This window comes from Heptranchias perlo, chromosome 2, assembly GCF_035084215.1.
Source record: "Heptranchias perlo isolate sHepPer1 chromosome 2, sHepPer1.hap1, whole genome shotgun sequence".
Lineage (NCBI taxonomy): Eukaryota > Metazoa > Chordata > Chondrichthyes > Hexanchiformes > Hexanchidae > Heptranchias > Heptranchias perlo.
Window position 1 is genome coordinate 78027354 of NC_090326.1, and position 21797 is coordinate 78049150.

The 21797-nt window shown below is 41.4% G+C and overlaps 1 protein-coding gene across 1 annotated transcript; it reads right to left on the bottom strand.

The window, feature by feature from the left end:
* Positions 1-959: 959 nt before the first annotated feature.
* Positions 960-21563, bottom strand: npy (neuropeptide Y). The gene is made up of 4 exons (XM_067998161.1): positions 21479-21563; positions 20588-20775; positions 13641-13721; positions 960-1130 (listed from the first exon to the last, which is right to left on the bottom strand). The coding sequence occupies exons 2-4, from the start codon at positions 20773-20775 to the stop codon at positions 1106-1108; spliced, it is 294 nt and encodes a 97-aa protein (XP_067854262.1). The 5' UTR covers positions 21479-21563; the 3' UTR covers positions 960-1105.
* Between the last annotated feature and the right edge of the window lie 234 nt (positions 21564-21797).

A 21797-nucleotide genomic window follows, 5' to 3' on the forward strand; every position in this document is an offset into this window, starting at 1 on the left:
AAAATTATGACTCAAAATATTCACAAAAGTAAATTGTGAATCTAAGCAATACAAAGCTTGTATTTATCTAAAGGATCATACAGTTCAGTTATAGAAACATTGAAGTAAATAGTAGGGCAAAATCAACTGGGCAGGGTGCCCTAGTAATTTCAGTTTCACTTGCAGGCACTGTGGTTATAAACCTATATCAATGACAGCACTTCAAATAAGATCACCTTAAGGAATTTTTCTGTGTAAAACCAAAATGCCCCATATATATTTCCTTTAAGAGCTTAATCTGCATAGCAAAGAGCAGCCTTTTTTTTTAGTTTTATAGGTGAGCGCTGTTTACACGCGCACATTTTTATACCGGAGATTGATGGCCACGATTCTTGCTCTTCTTTAAACATTGGCCCTTCTTATTTCATCAAAGCATATTACCTCATGCCTTCTAGTTCTCAGAGTATGGAGTACAACCAATGTTGTAAACCACTCCTACTAACAGATTAAACTATTTGCATCTAAGTAAAACAGTTTTTCACAGTAGGAGGAGACTGGTAGTCCTGATTTGCACTCAGGTTTGCGCCAACACAAGAAAGAAGATGATTTAGGCTAACATATTTAGAAGCTGTTTTTGAAGTATTATATATTTTGATGTTGGATAAGTACACTGGTTGTGGAAACTCAATTATATTCCAAAAGAGTTGGAGTGCAGTATGATGCACAAAACAATTAAGCAGAGGTCACAAACGCTATTAATGTTGATAAATTATAGATTTTCTTGTTCAGCTTTACGTCATCATTAGGTAAGTTTAAACACTTTTCCATTTAGACTGTATGGTTTTATAACTGAATTTTAATAGCACAAACCAGTCCTTACCATACAAAGAATAATTTCTTTTTCACCTTTATAATACATTACATATTGAATGCACATATAATTTATTTAAATAAACTTTATATACAATATATGATGCAGGAAAAAAAGTTCTACAGCTTTCTGATGGCAGCATGCATTGGATGTTAAGTAAAATGAGGGTCTTTAGAACAATGACAATGTCTCATTTTTATAGCGATGAAATGTGGACTGAAATGTGGGTCACATTAAAGAAAGTCTGGATTTTCATCACCACATGGAAGGCTCGTCATACCTGCAGACAGAAACAAAGTATGAGTAATTACAACTATTGATATTTCCAATTTGTACTTGAAGACATGCAAAGGAGTTTTTTTGGGCAATGTGCCCATTTTCTTGCATTTCACAGAAAACGTAGTCTCGGGTTGGAGCTTCTTTTCTGTTCCCACCCCCCACCACCGCCTCTATCCTTCGATTCTCTCTGGAGGTGAAAACTCTCAAGATTACAGTTCTACAGGCATCAGCAACTCTCTGATATCTCACCCAAGTGGACATTTTTCTTGTATGGGCCTAGCTCGGTCAGTGGTGGGCATGACAGCTGAACCTGATTCTGTGTACACATGCACTTTTTGCCAAGGTCAATAAAGTGATTAGGAACTTGCATGATCTCCACGCACCCCCCACCCCCACTTTCTCCATGGCTACTGAGGCCAGTTGTAGCACCTTTACAGCTACCCCAGTTGGGCTCAGACAACTCAACACAAACTATTTGATTCAGTACCACAATGGACTGTGCTCCAATGATAAATGTTTGCATATCAATTTAGTTAACACGCAATCATTTTTGGGGGGAAAGATGTGGCTATTCAATTTTTAGTTTAAACCTTGGTTAGAGACACAACAACTTGTATTTATATACGAACATACGAATTAAGAGCAGGAGTAGGCCATTCGGCCCTTTGAACCTGCTCTGCCATTTCTAAACTCATGGCTGATCTGATTGTGACCTCAACCCTACTTACCCGTCTACCTACTATAACCTTTGACTCCCTTGTTAACCAGTAATCTATCTAACTCAGTCTTAAGAATATTCAAGGACCCTGCCTCCACCGCTCTCTGGGGAAGGGAGTTCCACAGACTCATGACCCTCAGAGAAAAAATATAGCACCTTTAACAAAGTAAAACATCCCAAGGCGCTTCACAGGGGCGTTATCAAACAAAATTTGAGACCAAGCCACATAAGGTGATATTAGGAGAGGTGGCCAAAAGCTTGGTCAAAGGGATAGGCCTTAAGGAGCATCTTTAAAAGGAGGAGAGAGAGGTAGAGAGGTTTAGGGAGGGAATTCCAGAGCTTAGGGCCTAGGCAGATGAAGGCACGGCTGCCAATGGTGGAGTGATTAAAATCAGGGATGCGCAAGAGGCAAGAATTGGAGGAGCGCAGAGATCTCGGAGGGTTGTAGGATACACGGATAATCCTATTCATTTCTATCTTCAATGCTAACCTAATTAAAGGATCATCTGTAAAACTAAATACATTAATGAGTACCTGAAAAGTTAAAATGAAGTTCTTTTAATCTTTTCAGCCTCATTAGAAAGTTCTCATTGACCTATTATCACTACTGTACAACTATTAGGCGGTAGCTCCTGGGTTTTTTGTTACACCTGATACCATTTAACCTGTCCAGCTCCCCCTCATGGTTGGGTCATATTCTGGTAGCATAGAAATAAACCTGAATTTCTGAAGAAAAAGCCATAAAGACACTTTCATGTTTAGACGTTGTACTTACGTAAAACATCTTCTATACTTGACGCTATCATTATTGGTATATTGAATTGCAGATAATCTCTTGAGCACAGACAGAGTGAACCTCTAATGGACTGAATTGCGAACAGAGTGAGGACTTTCAACTGGGAATTTGGTGAGTGTGGGAATTAGTTGCAGAGGGGGAAGTAGGTGCTAAGTGATTTAAACCAAGGGACTATAAACTAATCTATCAACTTTTAAAACTTAAATAAAAAATACTAAACATTTTAAAAAAGACAATGTAATTGCTAATTGTTTTGAAATCAAGCTAAATCTATTTACTAAATATAATCTAGATCTCAAGTGATTCTATTAGTCCTAGAAATAAACTACTGATTAAATAAATAAAAACTAGAAATGGCAGTACAGGCTGTGTGTCGGGAATGTAATATGTGGGAGTTTGTGGATGGTGAGACTGTCCCGGATTGCCACTTCTGCAGTAAATGTCTTTGGCTTGAGACACTCCAACACATAAGGGAAGGGGAGGTAGAGAAGGAGGTCCCACACACACTGGTCCTATCCAAAAAGGTACGAGGTACTTGATACCTGTAAGGACAAAGGCTGCAGGGAGGACATCCAGAATGCTTACCATGGCACCGTGGAACACGAGGCAGTCCGGGGGTTGGGGGGGGGGGTGGATCAGAATAAAGAGGGTGTAGTCATTGGGGATTCTATAATCAGGGGGATAGATAGCGTCCTCTGTAGTCACGACCAAGAGTCCAAGAGGGTGCGTTGTGCGAAGGTAAAAGATATATCGGAGCAACTGGAGAGAAACTTGGAAAGGGAGGGGGAGGATCCAGTTGTTGTGGTCCATGTCGGCAACATTGACATAAGGAAGAACAAGGAGGAGGTCCTGCTAAGGGAATGTCAGAAGCTGGGAACTAAATTAAAAAGCAGGACCTCATGGGTGGTAATCTTCGGATTACTACCGAACCTCATCCTAATTGGCATAGGGATAGGCAGATCAGAAAGGTGAATGCATGGCTGAAAGACTAGTGTGGGAGGAGGGGTTCCATTTCATGGGACACTGGTAGCTGCACTGGGACAGGAAGGAGCTGTACTGCTGGGACACACTCCACCTGAACAGGAATGGGACCAAAGTCCTGGTGGAAAGAATAAATAGGGCGGTGCATAAGACTTTAAACTAGCAAGATGGGTGTGGGTGGGAGATCTGGTAGCAATAACAAAAGCTTAAAGATAAAAGAAACAGGAGATGAGTGTAAAGGTCAGAACAGAATAAGGAATAAAGATAACATAAACGGCCAAGGAACAAATACATTTATAAAACAGAAGTATAAAAGGACTGTTAAAAATAAAGTGAAAGGAACAACCATTAAAGATGAATTAAACTGCCTGTACAGCAAGGTACACAGCGTCCAAAATAAAATGGGGGAAATGGAGGCAATAATCCATAGTGAGGAACTAGATGTAGTAGGAATAACTGAAAGATGGTTACATAAAGAACAGGACGGGCAACTAAATATTACAGGCTATTACATAATCAGAAAGGACAAAGAAGAAGGTGGGGGGGGGGAGTAGCTGTACTAATTAGAAATAACATAATGGCAGTAGAAAAAAGGGACAAAATTAACAGAATCCATATGGATTGAAATAAAAGATAATTGGGGTATACTACAGACTACCTAATAGTGGAAAGGAAGTGGAGGAATAAATATGTAAGCAAATATGTGAAATGAGTAAAGGAAATAGAATAATAATCATGGGAGATTTTAACTATCCCCAAATAAACTGGCAAGAGGTAGGTAAAGGGGTACAGGGAATGGAGTTTTTACAATGTGTGCAGGACTCCTTTCTTACCCAGTATGTAAAAAGCCCAACAGGAGAGGAAGCACTGCTGGATCTAACAATGGGAAATTAACCAGAACAGATAAGAGAAGTAAGCATGGGGGAACATTTAGGCAATAGCGATCACAACATAATAAGGTTTAAGATAAAGATTGAGAAGGACATAAGTAAACAAAGACCAAAGTAATAAATTGGAAAAAAAAGTTGATTTTCATGGGATGAGAATGAAACTAGCAAAAATAAACTGGAAAAATTTACTAACAAAGAAATAGAACGGCAGTGGGAAACATTTAAAACAGTGATCAAAGGAGTCCAGGAGAAATATATCCCACTAAAAAACAAGAACAAACTAGCAAGTAATGATACACCATGGATAAATAAAGAAACAAGGGCAAAATTTAAACTAAAGATAAAGGCATACTCTAAGTACATAGGCAACAAAGGAGAGGATGGCAAAAGGGAATACCAAGCCTATATTCTCTAGAGTTTAGAAGAATGAGAGGTGATCTCATTGAAACATATGAAATTCTTACAGGGCTCGACAGGATAGATGCAAGGAGGATGTTTCCCCTGGCTGGGAGTCTAGAACCAGGGGTCACAGTCTCAGAAAAAGGGGTAAGCTATTTAGGACTAAGATGATGAGAAATTCTTCACTCAGAGGGTGGTGAATCTTTGGAATTCTCTACCCCAGAGGGCTGTGGAGGCTCAGTCATTGAGTACATTCAAAACAGAGATCGATAGATTTCTAGATATTAAAGGCATCAAGGGATATGGGGATGGTGCAGGAAAATGGCGTTGAGATAGAAGATCAGCCATGATCTTGTTGAATGGCGGAGCAGGCTTGAGGGGCCAGATGACCTACTCCTGCTCCTATTTCTTATGTTCTTATGAAAAGGTTAGGAAAGAAGTTAAAAAACAATTAAGAAGGAAAAGAGAAACTACAAAATTGAATTATCACAGAATATAAAAAGAAATAAAGTATTCTACAGACACAAATATCAAAACAAAAATCAGGATAGGTATACTAAGAGATACATAATAAACTCACAGGTAATGATAGTGAAATGGCAGAAATATTAAATTAAATTGCCTCAATATTTACCAGCGAGACGAACATTGTGGAATGGGCGTGACAGTAGAAGTGATCAAAAATGATAGACATTTAAGATAGAAAGGGGTGAGTTAATTGATAAACTAATCAAACTTGAAGAGGATAAAACCCCTGGTCCAGATGGATTGCATCCGCACATATTAAAAGAAGTTAGGGAAGAGATAGCAGAGGCGCTATTACATATACATATAAAAAAATTCATTAGTAAAGGGAATAGTGCCAGAGGATAGCTAATGTGATTCCTATATTTAAAAAAGGGAGATAGAACCAGTCCAGGGAACTATACACCAATTAGCTTAACATCAGTGATAGGAAAGATAATGGAATCCTTACTCAAAGATGTCCTAGAAAAACATCTAGAAACTGAAAATATAATAAAGAATAGTCAGCACAGATTTCAAAAGGGAAGGTCATGCTTGACCAACCTTATTGAATTCTTTGAAGAACTAACAGAAAGGGTAGACAAGGGTAATGCAGTAGATATAATATATTTGGATTTTCAAAAGACCTTCGATAAGGTACCGCATAGTAGACTCATGACTAAGGTGGAGTCAGGGGACAAGTAGCAGAATGGATAGCAAGTTGGCTACAAAACAGAACACAGAGTAGGGATTAAAGGTAGTTACTCAGACTGGCAAAAGATCAGAAGTGTTGTTCCACAAGGATCGGTGCTGGGATCACTATTGCTCAACATTTACATGAAAGATTTGAACTCGGAGGTACAATGTCAAAATTTGCTGATGGCACAAAATTGGGAGGTATAGTTAATACCAAGGAGGACTGCAACAAAATACAGGAAGACATTAATAAACTTGCAGAATGGGCATGTAATTGGCAAATGAATTTCAATATAGATAAATGTGAGGTTTTACATTTTGTTAGGAAGAATAGGGGGCCACATACTGCTTGGATAATAAGAGTCTAAATGGAGTAGAGGAGCGGAGGGATCTGGGGATACAGATACACAAATCACTAAAAGTAGCAATGCAGGTTAATAAGGCCATTAAAAAAGCAAACCAAGCACTGGGATTCATTTCAGGAGGGATAGAATTGAAAAGCAGAGAAGTTATGTTAAACTTGTAAAGAACCTTGGTTAGACCACACTTGGGAGGAGGAGGCTCCATGAATATCCCCATCCTCAATGATGGCAGAGTCCAGCACATAAGTGCAAAAGACAAGGCTGAAGCGTTTGCAACCATCTTCAGCCAGAAGTGCCGAGTGGACGATCCATCTCAGCCTCCTCCCGATATCCCCACCATCACAAAAGCCAGTCTTCAGCCAATTCGATTCACTCCACATGATATCAAGAAATGGCTGAGTGCACTGGATACAGCAAAGGCTATGGGCCCCGACAACATCCCGGCTGTAGCACAGAAGACTTGTGCTCCAGAACTAGCTGCGCCTCTAGCCAAGCTGTTCCAGTGCAGCTACAACTCTGGCATCTACCCGACAATGTGGAAAATTGCCCAGGTATATCCTATCCACAAAAAGCAGGACAAATCCAATCCAGCCAATTACCGCCCCATCAGTCCACTCTCAATCATCAGCAAAGTGATGGAAGGTGTCATTGACAGTGCTATCAAGCGTCACTTACTCACCAATAACCTGCTCACCGATGCTCAGTTTGGGTTCCACCAGGACCAGTTGGCTCCAGACCTCTTTACAGCCTTGGTCCAAACATGGACAAAAGAGCTGAATTCCAGAGGTGAGGTGAGAGTGACTACCCTTGACATCAAGGCAGCATTTGACCGAGTGTGGCACCAAGGAGCCCGAGTAAAATTGAAGTCAAATGGAATCGGGGAAAATTCTCCAGTGGCTGGAGTCATACCTAGCACAAAGGAAGATGGTAGTGGTTGTTGGCGGCCAATCATCTCAGCCCCAGGACATTGCTGCAGGAGTTCCTCAGGGCAATGTCCTAGGCCCAACCATCTTCAGCTGCTTCATCAATGACCTTCCTTCCATCATAATGTCAGATATGGGGATGTTCGCTGATGATTGCACAGTGTTCAGTTCCATTCGCAACCCCTCAGATAATGAACCAGTCCGTGCCCGCATGCAACAGGACCTGGACTCCATCCAGGCTTGGGTTGATAAGTGGCAGGTATCATTCACGCCAGACAAGTGCCAGGCAATGACCATCTCCAACAAGAGAGAGTCTAAACACCTCTCCTTGACATTCAATGGCATTACCATCGCCAAGTCCCCCACCATCAACATCCTGGGGGTCACCATTGACCAGAAACTTAACTGGACCAGCCGCATAAATACTGTGGCTACAAGAGCAGGTCAGAGGCTGGGTATTCTGTGGCGAGTGACTCACCTCCTGACTCCCCAAAGCCTTTCCACCATCTACAAGGCACAAGTCAGGAGTGTGATGGAATACTCTCCACTTGCCTGGATGAGTGCAGCTCCAACAACACTCATGAAGATTGACACCATCTAGGACAAAGCAGCCCACTTGATTGGCACCCCATCCACCACCCTAAACATTCACTCCCTTCACCACTGGCGCATCGTAGCTGCAGTGTGCACCGCAGTATGTTCTTATGTTCTTATCTACAGGATGCACTGCAGCAACTCGCCAAGGCTTCTTCAGCAGCACCTCCCAAACCCGCGACTTCTACCACCTAGAAGGACAAGGGCAGCAGGCACATGGGAACAACACCACCTGCACGTTCCCCTCCAAGTCACACACCATCCCGACTTGGAAATATATCGCTGTTCCTTCATCGTCGCTGGGTCAAAATCCTAGAACTCCCTACCTAACAGCACTGTGGGAGAACCTTCACCACACAGACTGCAGCGGTTCAAGAAGGCAGCTCACCGCCACCTTCTCAAGGACAATTAGGGATGGGCAATAAATGCTGGCCTTACCAGCAACGCCCACATCCCATGAACGAATAATGAAAGAACAGTACTTGAACAGTTCTGGTCTCTATATTATGAAAAGGATATAGGGGCACTGGAGAAGATGCAAAAAAGATTTACTAGGATGACACCAGAACTGAGGTTATACATATCAGGAAAGATTGAGCAGGCTGGGGCTCTTTTCTCTAGAAAAGAGAAGACTCAGGGTGACCTGATAGAGGTCTTTTAAGATTATGAAAGGTTTGATACGGTAGACGTAGAGAAGATGTTTCCACTTGAGGGGGAGACCGGAACTATGGGCAATAAATATAAGATAGTCACTAATAAATCCAATAGGGAATTCAGGAGAAACTTCTTTACCCAGAGAATGGTTACCACAAGGAGTCCGAGAGCGGTAGGAGAGTCCGAGAGGTGAGCGCAGTGTAAAAGGAAAATCTCGAGAGTGGGAAGAGAGTCCGAGAGGTGAGCGCAGTGTAAAAGGAAAATCTCGAGAGTGGGAAGAGAGTCCGAGAGGTGAACGCAGTGTAAATCTAAGGCAAGTCATGGCAGCAGAGCTCGCACCCGTGATATGCTCCTCCAGCACTATGTGAGAAGTCATGGACACTACAGGTGTCCTTGGCGACCATGTGTGCAGGAAGTGTGTCCAGCTGCAGCTACTGGCTAACCGTATTTTGGAGCTGGAGCTGCGGGTGGATTCACTGTGGAGCATCCGCGATGCTGAGATTATCGTGGATAGCACGTTCAGTGAGGTGGTCACACCGCAGGTAAAGATTGCGCAGACAGAAAGGAAATGGGTGACCGCCAGGCAGAGTAAAAGGACTAGGCAGGTAGAGCAGGAGTCCCCTGGGGCTATCTCCCTCTCAAACAGATATACCGCTTTGGATACTGTTGGGGGAGATGGCTTATCAGGGGAAAGCAGCAAGAGCCAAGTTCGTGGCACCGCGGGTGGCTTTGCTGCACAGGAGGGGAGGAATAAGAGTGGCAGGGCTATATTGATAGGGGATTCCATTGTAAGGGGAACAGATAGGCGTTTCTGCGGCCGCAAGCGTGACTCCTGAATGGTATGTTGCCTCCCTGGTGCTAGGGTCAAGGATGTCACAGAGCGGCTGCAGGGCATTCTGGAGAGGGAGGGTGAACAGCCAGTAGTCGTGCTCCATATCGGTACCAATGTCATAGGTAAAAAAAGGGATGAGGTCCTGCAAGGTGAACTTAAGGAGTTAGGAGATAAATTAAAAAGCAGGACCTCAAAAGGTAGTGATCTCAGGATTACTACCAGTGCCACGTACTAGTGAGTATAGGAACAGGAGAATAGACCAGATGAATGCATGGCTGCAGGGATGGTGTAGGAGGGAGGGATTTGGATTCCTGGGACATTGGGACCTGTTCTGGGGAAGATGGGACCTGTACAAGCGGGACGGGTTGCACCCAAGCAGGACCGGGACCGATGTCCTCGCGGGGGTGTTTGCTAGTGCTGTTGGGGAAGGTTTAAACTAGAATGGCAGGGGGATGGGAGCCTGAGCAGGGAGACAGAGGAGGGGGAAAACAAGGATAGAAACAAAAGACAGAAAGGGAAGAAGCAATAGCGGACGGCAGAGAAAACAAGGGCGAGAAACAAATAGGGCCATAGTGCAAAATAAAACTAAGATGACTAGCAATCGTAAAAAGACAAGTCTAAAGGCATTGTGTCTTAAGGCGCAGAGCATTCGCAATAAGGTAGATGAATTAACAGCGCAGATGGATATTAATGGTTATGAGTTAGCTGCAATTACAGAGACATGGCTGCAGGGTGACCAAGGATGGGAACTGAACATCCAGGGGTATTCAATATTTAGGAAGGACAGGCAAAAAGGGAAAGGAGGTGAGGTAGCTTTGTTAGTAAAGGAGGAAATCAATGCAATAGTGAGGAAGGATATTGGCTCAGAAAATCACGATGTGGAATCTGTATGGGTGGAGCTAAGAAACACCAAGGGGCAGAAAACGTTGGTGGGGGTTGTCGATAGGCCCCCCAAACAGTAGTGGAGATGTAGGGGAGGGCATTAAACAGGAAATTGGAGATGCATGCAAGAAGGGTACAACTATAATCATGGGTGACTTTAATCTACATATAGATTGGTCAAACCAAATTAGCAATTATACTGTGGGGGAGGAATTCCTGGAGTGTGTACGTGATGGTTTTCTCGACCAATACATTGAGGAACCAACTAGAGAACATGTGATCCTAGACTGGGTATTGTGCAATGAGAAAGGATTAATTAACAATCTTGTTGTGCGGGGTCCCTTAGGGAAGAGCGACCATAACATGATCGAATTCCTCATTAAGATGGAGAGTGAGGTAGTTGAATCCGAAACTAGGGTCCTGAATCTAAATAAAGGAAATTACAAAAGTATGAGGTGAGAGTTGGCTATGATAGATTGGGGAACTTTACTAAAAGGAATGATGGTGGATAGGCAATGGCTAATATTTAAAGAACGTGTGCAGGAATTACAACAATTATTCATTCCTGTCTGGCACAAAAATAAAACAGGAAAGGTGGCTCAACCGTGGCTTACAAAAGAAGTTAGGGATAGTATTAGATCCAAAGAGGAGACATATTCAATTGCCAGAAAAAGCAGCAAGCCTGAGGACTGGGAGCAGTTCAGAATTCAGCAAAGGAGGACAAAGAGATTGTTTAAATGGGGAAAAATAGAGTATGAGAGTAAACTAGCAGGGAACATAAAAACTGACTGTAAAAGCTTTGATAAATATGTCAAGAGAAAAAGATTAGTGAAGACAAATGTAGGTCCCTTACAGTCAGAAATGGGAGAAATTATAATGGAGAACAAAGAAATGGCAAAACAATTAAACACATACTTTGGTTCTGTCTTCACAAAGGAGGACACAAATAACCTCCCGGAAATGTTAGGGAACCAAGGGTCTAGTGAGAGGGAGGAACTGAAGGAAACCAGTATTAGTAAAAAAAAAGTGCCAAGGAAATTAATGGGGCTAAAGGCTGACAAATCCCTGGGGCCTGATAATCTACATCCCAGAGTACTAAAGGAAATGGCCCTGGAAATAATGGATGCATTGGTGATCATCTTCCAAAATTCTATAGACTCTAGAACAGTTCCTACAGATTGGAGGGTGGCAAATGTAACCCCACTATTTAAAAAAGGAGGGAGAGAAAAAACAGGGAATTACAGACCAGTTAGCCTAACATCAGTAGTGGGGAAAATTCTAGAGTCTATTATAACAAGATGTGATAACAGAACACTTGGAGGGCATTAACGAGATTGGACAAAGTCACCATGGGTTTATGAAAGGGAAATCATGCTTAACAAATCTACTGGAGTTTTTTGAGGATGTAACTCGTAGAATAGATAGGGGAGAACCAGTGGATGTGGTGTATTTGGATTTTCAGAAGGCTTTTGATAAGGTCCCACACAGGAGGCCAGTGTGCAAAATTAAAGTACATGGGATTGGGGGGAATATACTGGCATGGATTGAGAGACAGACAGGAAACAGAGAGTAGGAATAAACAGGTCTTTTTCCGGGTGGCAGACAGTGACTAGTGTGGTACCACAGGGATCAGTGCTTGGGCCCCAGCTACTCACAATATATATCAATGATTTGGATGAGGGAACGGAATGTAACATTTCCAAGTTTGCAGACGACACAAAGCTGGGGTGGAATGTGAGCTGTGAGGAGGATGTAAAGAGGCTCCAATAGAGTAGGGTGAGTGGGCAAGAACATGGCAGATGCAGTATAATGTGAATAAATGTGAGGTTATCCACTTTGGTTGTAAAAACAGAAAGGCAGATTATTATCTAAATGGTAATAGATTGGGAAAAGGGGAGGTGCAACGAGACCTGGGTGTCCTTGCACACCAGTTGCTGAAAGCGAGCATTCAGGTGCAGCAAGCAGTTAGGAAGGCGAATGGTATGTTGGCCTTCATTGCAAGAGGATTTGAGTACAGGAGCAGGGATGTCTTACTGCAGTTATACAGCGCTTTGGTGAGACCACATCTGGAGTATTGTGTGCAATTTTGGTCTCCTTAACTGAGGAAGGATGTCCTTGCCATGGAGGGAGTGCAACAAAGGTTTACCAGACTGATTCCTGGGATGACAGGACTGACGTATGAGGAGAGATTGGGTCGACTAGGCCTATATTCACTCAAGTTTAGAAGAATGAGAGGTGATCTCATCGAAACATATAAAATTCTAACAGGACTAGACAGACTAGATGTAGGGAGGATGTTCCCGATGGCTGGGGAGTCCAGAACCAGGGCTCACAGTCTAAGGATAGGGGGTATGCCATTTAGATGAGGAGAAATTTCTTCACTCAGAGGGTGGTGAACCTGTGGAATTCTCTACCACAGAAGGCAGTGGAGGCCAAGTCATTAGATGTATTCAAGTAGGAGATAGATATATTTCTTAATACTAAAGGGATATGGGGAAAAAGCAGGAACAGGGTACAGAGTTAGACGGTCAGCCATGATCATTTTGAATGACGGAGCAGGCCCAAAGGGCCGAATGGCCTACTCTTGCTCCTATTTTCTATGTTTCTATGTTGAGGCATCTAGCATAGATGCATTTAAAGGGAAGCTAGGTAAAAACATGAGTGAGAAAGGAATAGAAGGATATGCTGATCAGGTTAGATGAAGTAGGGGCAGAGGAGGCTGTGTGGAGAATAAACATCAGCATGGACCTGTTGGGCCGAATGGCCTGTTTCTGTGCTGTACATTCTATGTAATTCTTAGTTCACATCAGTTAGAACAGTGAAGCTGTATTCAAAGCCATACCTTTTTCTTCCTAACAAACGAACCGTTGACAGACTTATTTGTGTACTGTTCATTTTCTTGCACATTCCTTTTACTTTAATAGCCATAGACCTTTGGAAATGTTACAAATCATTACTGCAAAATATCCAGACTAATCATTACATTGGGCTCAGGAAATTGTTTAGATATTTGCATGATGTAGCTGTAATGCTAAAAAAAGGAACTGAACTTCAGATGGACTTTCTCATCAACTCTTTAGATGATCGAACCCCACCATTATTTAAATATGCTCCTTAGACTTAGAATAAAGCAATTAAATTTAATGATGCTACAGAAGTCAATTAATGCATGCCCACTCCCATCTTCCAAATGGCTTGTCACTACTGAATTATTTTTAGCTGTACACTTCTATCATGAAAAGCTGTGTTGTTACAGTATGTCCTTGGCATGTATATTCACCTGTATTTAGGAAAACTTTCTGAGTTTTCCCTCAGCAGCAGATCGGTGATCAGTGCCTCAGGGCTGGATCTCTTTCCATACCTGTTGCAGACAAATAACCATAAAATTTTTAAAGTTTTACCAGAGTTATTCTGCAAAAATTCAACAGTAGCTTTTAACACAATGACTATCTTAGAATTATCTCTGAATTTTTCAAGCACATCCCATGTTTTTTTTAAGCATGCAGACATGCGAATATTCATGTTTCTTCTATGCTCTTGTGAATCTGATGAAAGTAATAAATATAGCTTTCTTAAAAGCTATGGATAACTATTGCGCCAACCATGAGTATTTATCGCTTTAATTTGGTTAAAGAAAACACTATAAATGATTTAATGCCACGATGAATGGAAATCAGAAATAAAATCTGAAAATGCTGAAAATGCACAGCAAGTCAATCAACATTTTAAAGAAGAAAGGTATTTTTGGATAAATACAACATCAGAACTGGCCAGAAACTGATTGCTCCAGAAACTGAAGTGGCCCATTTTGATGAAGTGCGATGCCTGAAACATTAACCTATCTTCCTTTCGGATCCGGATAGCTTGCTTTACATTTCCAGTATTTTCTATTATTAAATAGTAAATGTACAGTTTGTCAATACCAGTCATTATCAGCATCAGATCTAGGCACAGCAAAAAAAAAAATAAAGGTATACACATTTAAAAGGGTTTCACCAGAATAAACATCTCAGTAGGCAACAAAAAAGCTTAGCACTGTGTTTGGCAATGATATACAGAACTATATGTATGTTATGCTTGGAGTCTGCTTGAAGCTAGCACCTAACTGCAGCTGCAATCACATGGTGGGGCCCGTTCAACATCTTAGAGCAGTAGGAGTGTGCGTGCACATAGATGCACATTTTCCTTTTTTGTAGCTACAATATTTTTCTTAAGTGAGGATTTTGCTTTTTGGATGCATATTGCATTGTTGAATTGTATCTTACCTCAAGTTTTAAAACTGTGTAAAACAGTATGCTGCAAAAACAAGGGAAGGAAATATTTAACTTCTTCATTGTTCGAGTTCTGAAAATAATTGAGCTTGGGATGCCCTCGGGTTCAATGTTGGGATTACTACAGTTTCTAATTTACATCTAATACTTGGATTTAGAAACTCAATGCAAATTAGTCAAATTTGCAGATGACACGAAACTAGGAGTGGCAGTGGAATCAATAGGTGGTAGCTCAGAAATTTCAGAATGAGTTGGGCAAATATATATAAGCAGAACAATGGCAGTGTAAATTTATTGCTGAAAAATGTGAAGTACTATGCACAGGGGGTAAAAAAGTGATATACATATTCCATGAATAGTGTTGAAATAGCTAAGGATGAGGTTAAAAGAGACCTAGGAGTCTTAGTAGACTCAACAAGGGTGAAATTGGTCAATGCCAGTAGTGCAAAATGGAAAAGAAAATCAGTGCGGTGTAAAATGGGTTGTCGATTCACTATCAGACCATTTTGCTCTATTGCCGTTGACCGATTTCACCCCCAACATATCCAACCAATGCAGAGCAGCAACCAACAAAACCAATAAATGTTGATCTACAAAGGCAAAACAATAGAATAAAAGTCAGAGGAAGCTATGATCAAACTGTACAGTGCTCCAGCCAGACCACACCTTGAGGATCAGTTCTGATGAAAGGTCATTGACATGAAACATTAACTCTGTTTCCCTCCACAGATGTTGCCTGACTTGCTGAGTGTTTCTAACATGTTCTGTTTTTGTTCCTTGACTACTGTGTCCAGTTCTGCTCACTGAAACACAGGGGAGACAATTGAGTGCTGGAGGCAGTGCAGAGAAGAGCCATGAAGCTGATCCCTGTCTGAGGGGTAATCTTATGGGAAAGGTATAGCTGGAATATTTCTTTAAATTTAATTGCGAAAGTAGAACAAGAGGACACAGGTTCAAACTAGTGAAAGGATTGATATCAGGAAGTATTTCTTCACACAAGAGTGATCAACACATGGAATGGGCTTCCAGATACACTAATGGAGATGAAAGCCATAGAATCATTTAACAATTAGATGCTGTAATGGGGAGACTGCAAGGTCTCCCTCGATGGCTGAATTAAGATGGGCCGAAAGACCTTTCTCATCTGTAATTATCTTGAAGTATTTATTTCATGGTAAAAAGTTGCAGCACCTACTTCTTGACATATTGAGAGCATTAAGTACAGTCTCTCCATGGAAAGAAGCATCCAGGCTTAAACTGGACTTTGACAAAAAATGTAATACATTGAAAATGCTTGGCATATTCAATACAACAGACGGACAGCTGAAATGGTGGAAGCTTTAAAGTTCTGTTATATTTTCACTACTGATGACTCAGGCTTCAGTGCTCCTATGTTACATTATGTGGTCAGCCTGATTGTAAAAACACAGTGGATCCCGTCTGCTTACTTTTCTGGTTGCATCCCTCTCAATATGAAAAGTGTATTGAGCAAATAATCTGGAATTTAGTGAGCCAAGTTGCCAGTGGATTGTGAAGATGAAGTCAGGGCAAGCTGAACCACTGGCATCAGGGTGTTTTATTTAAATTATGAGCAGTTTTCAAAACCCCAAAATCTTTAAACAGTTCATTTTCCCAGAACCATTAATTATACTTTTAAAAGAGCCTATTGCATGACTTCAGAGAGGTAACTAAAGTGAAGTTAGGGGTAGTTAGTTCATTAGAAACTCAGCTACTGTAAATAATCCTAGATCCCATTGAATCCCACCTCCCATTGCCACATAATCACTTCCAAACCATATGTTTCTGCCTGCTCGCTCGCATTAACATTAACTGGCTCGACAATGCAAAGTTCTTATCACAGGACACAGCCAGCGGGGTAATTATAATGGAAACCTACATTTTAAATGATCGATAAACACTCCAATGGTGAACTGGGATTGCCTCGATTTTACCCCCTGATAAGGATCTACACTCTTATTATATTAAGAAATGCCACTGCTTGTATACTCTGTTCCTGCACCCCCGTTAAAATTTTAAAGAGGGTGCGGGAACAGAGAGATCTGGGGGTTCACATACACAAATCTTTGAAGATGGCAGGACAAGTTGAGAAGGCTGTTAAAAAAGCATATGGGATCTTGGCATTATAAATAAAGACAGAGTACAAAAGCAAGGAAGTTATGCTAACCTTTTATAAATCATTGGTTAGGCCCCATCTAGAGTATTGTGTCTAATTCTGGGCACCACACTTCAGGAAGGATGTCAGGACCTTGGAGAGGATGGAGAGGAGATCTACCAGAAAGGTACAGGGATGAGTCTAAAACCAGGGGTTGGCCATTTAGGACCGAGATGAGAAGAAATTTCTTCACTCAGAGGGTTGTGAATCTTTGGAATTCTCTACCCCAGAGGGCTGTGAATGCTGAATCGTTGAGCATATTCAAGACTGAGATTGATAGATTTTTGGACACTAAGGGAATCAAGGGATATGGGGATAGGGCTGGAAAGTAGAGTTGAGGTAAAAGATCAGCCATGAACTTATTGAATGGCGGAGCAGGCTCGAGGGGCCATATGGCCTAGTCCTGCTCCTATTTCTTATGTTCTTATGGGGGACTTCAGTTATGTGGAGAGACTGGAGAAGCTGGAATTCTTCTCCTTAGAGCACAGAAGATTAAGGGGAGATTTGATACAGGTGTTCAATATTATGAGGGATTTTGATAGGGTAGATAGGGATAAACTATTTCCACTGGCAGGAGGGTCAGTTAGTAACCAGAGAACACAGATTTAAGATAATTGATTTTTAAAAAATCTGCGGTGAGGGGGGGGGTGGGAAATGAGGAGAATTTTTTTAATGCAGCAAATTGTTATGATCTGGAATGCATTACCTGAAAAGGTGGTGGAAGCAGATTCAATAGTGACTTTCAGAAGGGAATTGGATAAATACTTAAAAAGAAATGTGCAGTGCTATGGGAAAGAGCGGGGGAGTGAGATTGATTGGATTGCTCTTTCACAGGCAAGATGGATCGAATGGCCTCCTTCGGTGCTGTAAAATTCTATGATTCCAGAAACATGTGATACTTATCACATTAAGTGCACCGTAAGTTAGGAGAGATCGTCATCTTACATACTGCAGGAATATCCAGGATGCAGTTTACCTTCAATGTGCTGCAAAACTATCCTCTAGTGGCTCGTTTTTTAAAAAAATTATCAAGCTGCTTTAAAAACATACAATTCATCTCGCCTTCTGCCAAGAAAAGGTTGTAATAACATTGATTCCTGCTGGGTCACCCCAACATTTCAAAAAGTGTAAATAAACCTTTGTTCTACTTCCATTGCTAAAACACAAACAAAAACCTTGATTACTCTTTGTGTACCAACGTTTTATTTACAGTTCACGAGTACCTGCAAATTTACTGCAGTCGATAATAAATATGCATGCATGTCTTCGCTAGGTCATTAATACTTCATTAGGAAAGTATATACTTTAGCACAGGCGGCAGAACATACTCCTGAGATAGTTGGATTGTGTGTGCTGGGAAGTCATGGACCGCTTTCTGCTTGAATTCGATCGCTGGGTGGCGCTATGCGGTGACACCAACTAGGCAACTTTTTTTTGTAGCGTGGCATTGAAGTTTGGATTGGTAACCAGACAAAACAACTGCTTAGGAAACTGGAACGGGAAAGGTGGGTTTTCAGAAAGAGGGCCAAGTGGCTTGATAAAGAGACATTAAAGGGAGGCTCCTGCATTCAGGTGGAGGTAAAGTATTTCAACTCACTATTAGAAGAGAAGGGAGTACTACTGGCTAAACTTTCTCATCCAACGTTATAAAAAACCGGACATTTATATCATTTGCTGTTGTGGGACCTTGCTGTTTGTAAATTAGCTGCCCTTTGCTCACATAACCGTCACTGCGCATCATAAGTCACTCGTTGGCGGTGAAGTGCTTCGAATCGCCTGGAGGACGATATATAATTGCAGGTTACCGAACAAAGTATCCCACCTCTCAATCTAGACACACAAATAATAAAAGTCGTGGTGTGCATGTTGCTGTTTCATATTACGTTTTTCAGCCACAATATATAACAGAGCATCTTTCTATAACGTTTAATCAGTTACCACCCGAGTCAGGTAAGTTTTTTTAGTAGAACTGTCTCTTTTCCCGACCTCTGTTATATATGTACTTTATATTATGTACATTTGGGGGGCAGTTTAAAACGAGACACTCAGCTCAATTTCTGCATAACTTCACTCAGTCCGGTGGACAAATTTTTGATACATTTTGTGAAATGATGAAGGCGGCGAGTTTGAAAACTGAGGTTATCAGTAACTAATGTAATAACGATTATTTAATAACCATTTTTCTCTTTCTTAGACTAGTCCCCGTTTAGAAGTAAATGCCCCTGAACCTGTGTATACCAGATTAGATATTCCGAAACCACCAACAGACAAGTTACTAGCTGTATCCTCTTGTTTAAAACAAAGAGAAAAGACAAAATGTAATTGTGTTCCATCTGTGGCCAGGTTGTCCTTTCCCTGAAAGTTATTGATACAGAAATCAGACGAGCCAAGTCCTTATCACACCATTTACGAGATGTCACTGTTTTAACTCTATGCAATGTTATCCAATGTCATTAGTTGCATCTGGTCTCGGGCTCCAGATGCTGTCAACTGCACAAGGCGAGTCGCTGGGATTGTCTGTTAAAGAAATGACCACAATCCACCAAAACACCTTATTTACATGAACTCTAACCTTGCACTGGTAACCAAGTTGTTCTAAGTCTAGTCACAATACGCGGTCACCTCATATCAAAATCCGATGTCTTTCCCCAGAGAAGCTACTCTGAGATAGTGTTCAGAAACTTACTAAAAGTAGAGCTTCTCTCAGCTCACAATAATTCATACATCGTTTTAAAACAGCGAATCATCAGGAAAGTAAACACTCCCACATCAGAGAATTCACACCATTATTTTACTAGAGTCCTGATGTTACCGATTCTCGGGGACGGGTACTTACCTAACCAATAACATTTGCTGATTTAATGAGAACATCTACACCTGGAATTTCCGCGGAGGTTCTTCCAAACGTAACTTAAGCGGACTATTACCAGAAACTCCAGAGAAACGGTGTAAACAGCCACTTACGGCGAAGTTACGACGGGAGATCGGGAAACTCAGGGAAATTCTACCTTTACATTCAGACAGCAGTTGCGCCAGATCTGAAGACAAACTGTTATTTACCGGGAAATGCTCTCAGGATCCCCTTCACGTGTGTGCTGTGTATTTACATTATAATCATTGAGGTTCATTTCAAAACAAACACGAGATTTTGCTGTAATAATCCAAAGTGTTTTGTATAGATATAAAAGAGATGAAGGTATTACGAGCGGCCCCGCCCCCATTATATGGGCCCCTACCCTTCCGGCGTTGGGCTATGTAGGTGAAATTTTGGTCACTGAACCGGAGCAAGGGTCTGGTGTTAAAGTGTCGCTGTGTGTTATTTTGCACAATCTTGGATTGCCGCTTCAGTAAAACCAGCGAAGGTCACGGAGGTAAACAGACTGCACCAATAGGCGTGACTACTGCCCAATGCCTGCACCAATTGCCCAAGTTATATCGCCCAAACATTCAAGTTCCGATCTAATGCATACATGAACACGTTGCTTTTAGAATAGATTAAAAACATGCCGAAACCTGGAGTTTTTATGAGCAGCGAATTTACTAAATACAATATTTATTTATAGCAAATATATAGATTGAAAAGCTTTGGCTTGTGTTTTTTTTTAAATGGCAAGTTATACTCTACACTGTCATGATGTCTACTTCTTTCGCTTCCTGCTCCTCGTGTTTTGTGTTAAGCGCCAAAGGAAAGAGCGAAGAACAAAATACCCCGCTTCATTGCACCAAACCCTGTTGGATCTGTTGAGAGCATTGAACTGATACACAAGGAGCATGCGGTCTCACCTTTGCCTTGTGATAAGGTTAATGTAGTGCCTCAATGCAGAGTAATATTTGGCCAAGTCCTCTGCAGGAGCACCTTCCCCGGGGTTGTCGGGCTTGGAAGGGTAGGCATCGGCAAAAGTTCCTATGCAGATCAGCATGCAAAATGCAAATGTGAACACTCCCAGACAAAGCTTCATGTTGCCCTGCATCTGAAAGGGAAAAGTACTGTAAGCGGAACATTTTCCAAGCATGTTGCAGTTCGTGATAATAAAACAAAACGTGGTCTTTATTCAGCTATTAAGTTGGAAAGGAAAATGATTACCCTGGTGGTGTGAAATACTCACCAAAAGAGTGCTGTCACTTACTAGAACGTTCATTGTAGATCAGAGAGAAGAACTGGTCGCTATGTGCAGCGAAATTGTAAACAGGTTCTGTCTAACTGCACATATGTAGCTCCACATAGCGACCACAGCAATTCTTCCCCAAATGGCACCTATAGACAGATCGACCCTTAAAGTTTTTAATTCTGGACCATAGATGAATGAACAATGGATTTTATTCCGATCTTCGCTAGATATATTCATAATACATTGATTAATAGTTGTTTGATGTTGGTATAAGAAACTTTTAGTTAAAAGTACAATGCTTACTGCTATGTCCAATAATGCATTCATTTAGAAAGTATATTAAATAATCTTCAAATTAATAACTTTTTTTCGTTTTCAGATACATCCAGTCATTCAAAACAGAATTAACCAAACTACTGATTTACAGGCAACGCGCCTTTCTCTAGTGTCATCTAGGTACACCTATCTACTTTAATACATTATAAAAATAGCAAAATGAAACCTTTCTGCCCTCGAACACACAAACGGATTGTGAACAAGTCCGGCTCCAGGTCCATGTACTCACATTTCAGGTCTGCAGATGGTTGGAGTCTGTTGAGAATCTGACAGGAGGTTGTCGCTGCTCTCTGTGCGTCTCCGGCTGATCGCTGTCTTTTTCCAAGAAGCTACTGACATGTCATGCTTTTTATGTGTTTCCCTTGGTGGAATGAGGGAGGTTCCTGGTCACGCTTAATTGACCAGAATTCGTTATCACATTCCTGCAATGGCAAAACTACGTCAGTAGCGCGGATGCAGGAGATCTGTCACTAACGTCCTGATGCATGACTGATAAGAGTGATTTGCTTTCTTCCAACTCAAACGAAACTTCGTCATATCTACCGTGA

Coding starts and splice junctions, on each gene's coding strand:
- npy (XM_067998161.1), bottom strand. CDS start 20,775: ATGCAGGGCAACATGAAGCTTTGTCTGGGAGTGTTCACATTTGCATTT. Junction 13,722..20,587: donor AACCTTATCACAAGGCAAAG/GTGAGACCGCAT, acceptor TGTCTGCAACAG/GTATGGAAAGAGATCCAGCC. Junction 1,131..13,640: donor GAAAGTTTTCCTAAATACAG/GTGAATATACAT, acceptor TTCTGTCTGCAG/GTATGACGAGCCTTCCATGT.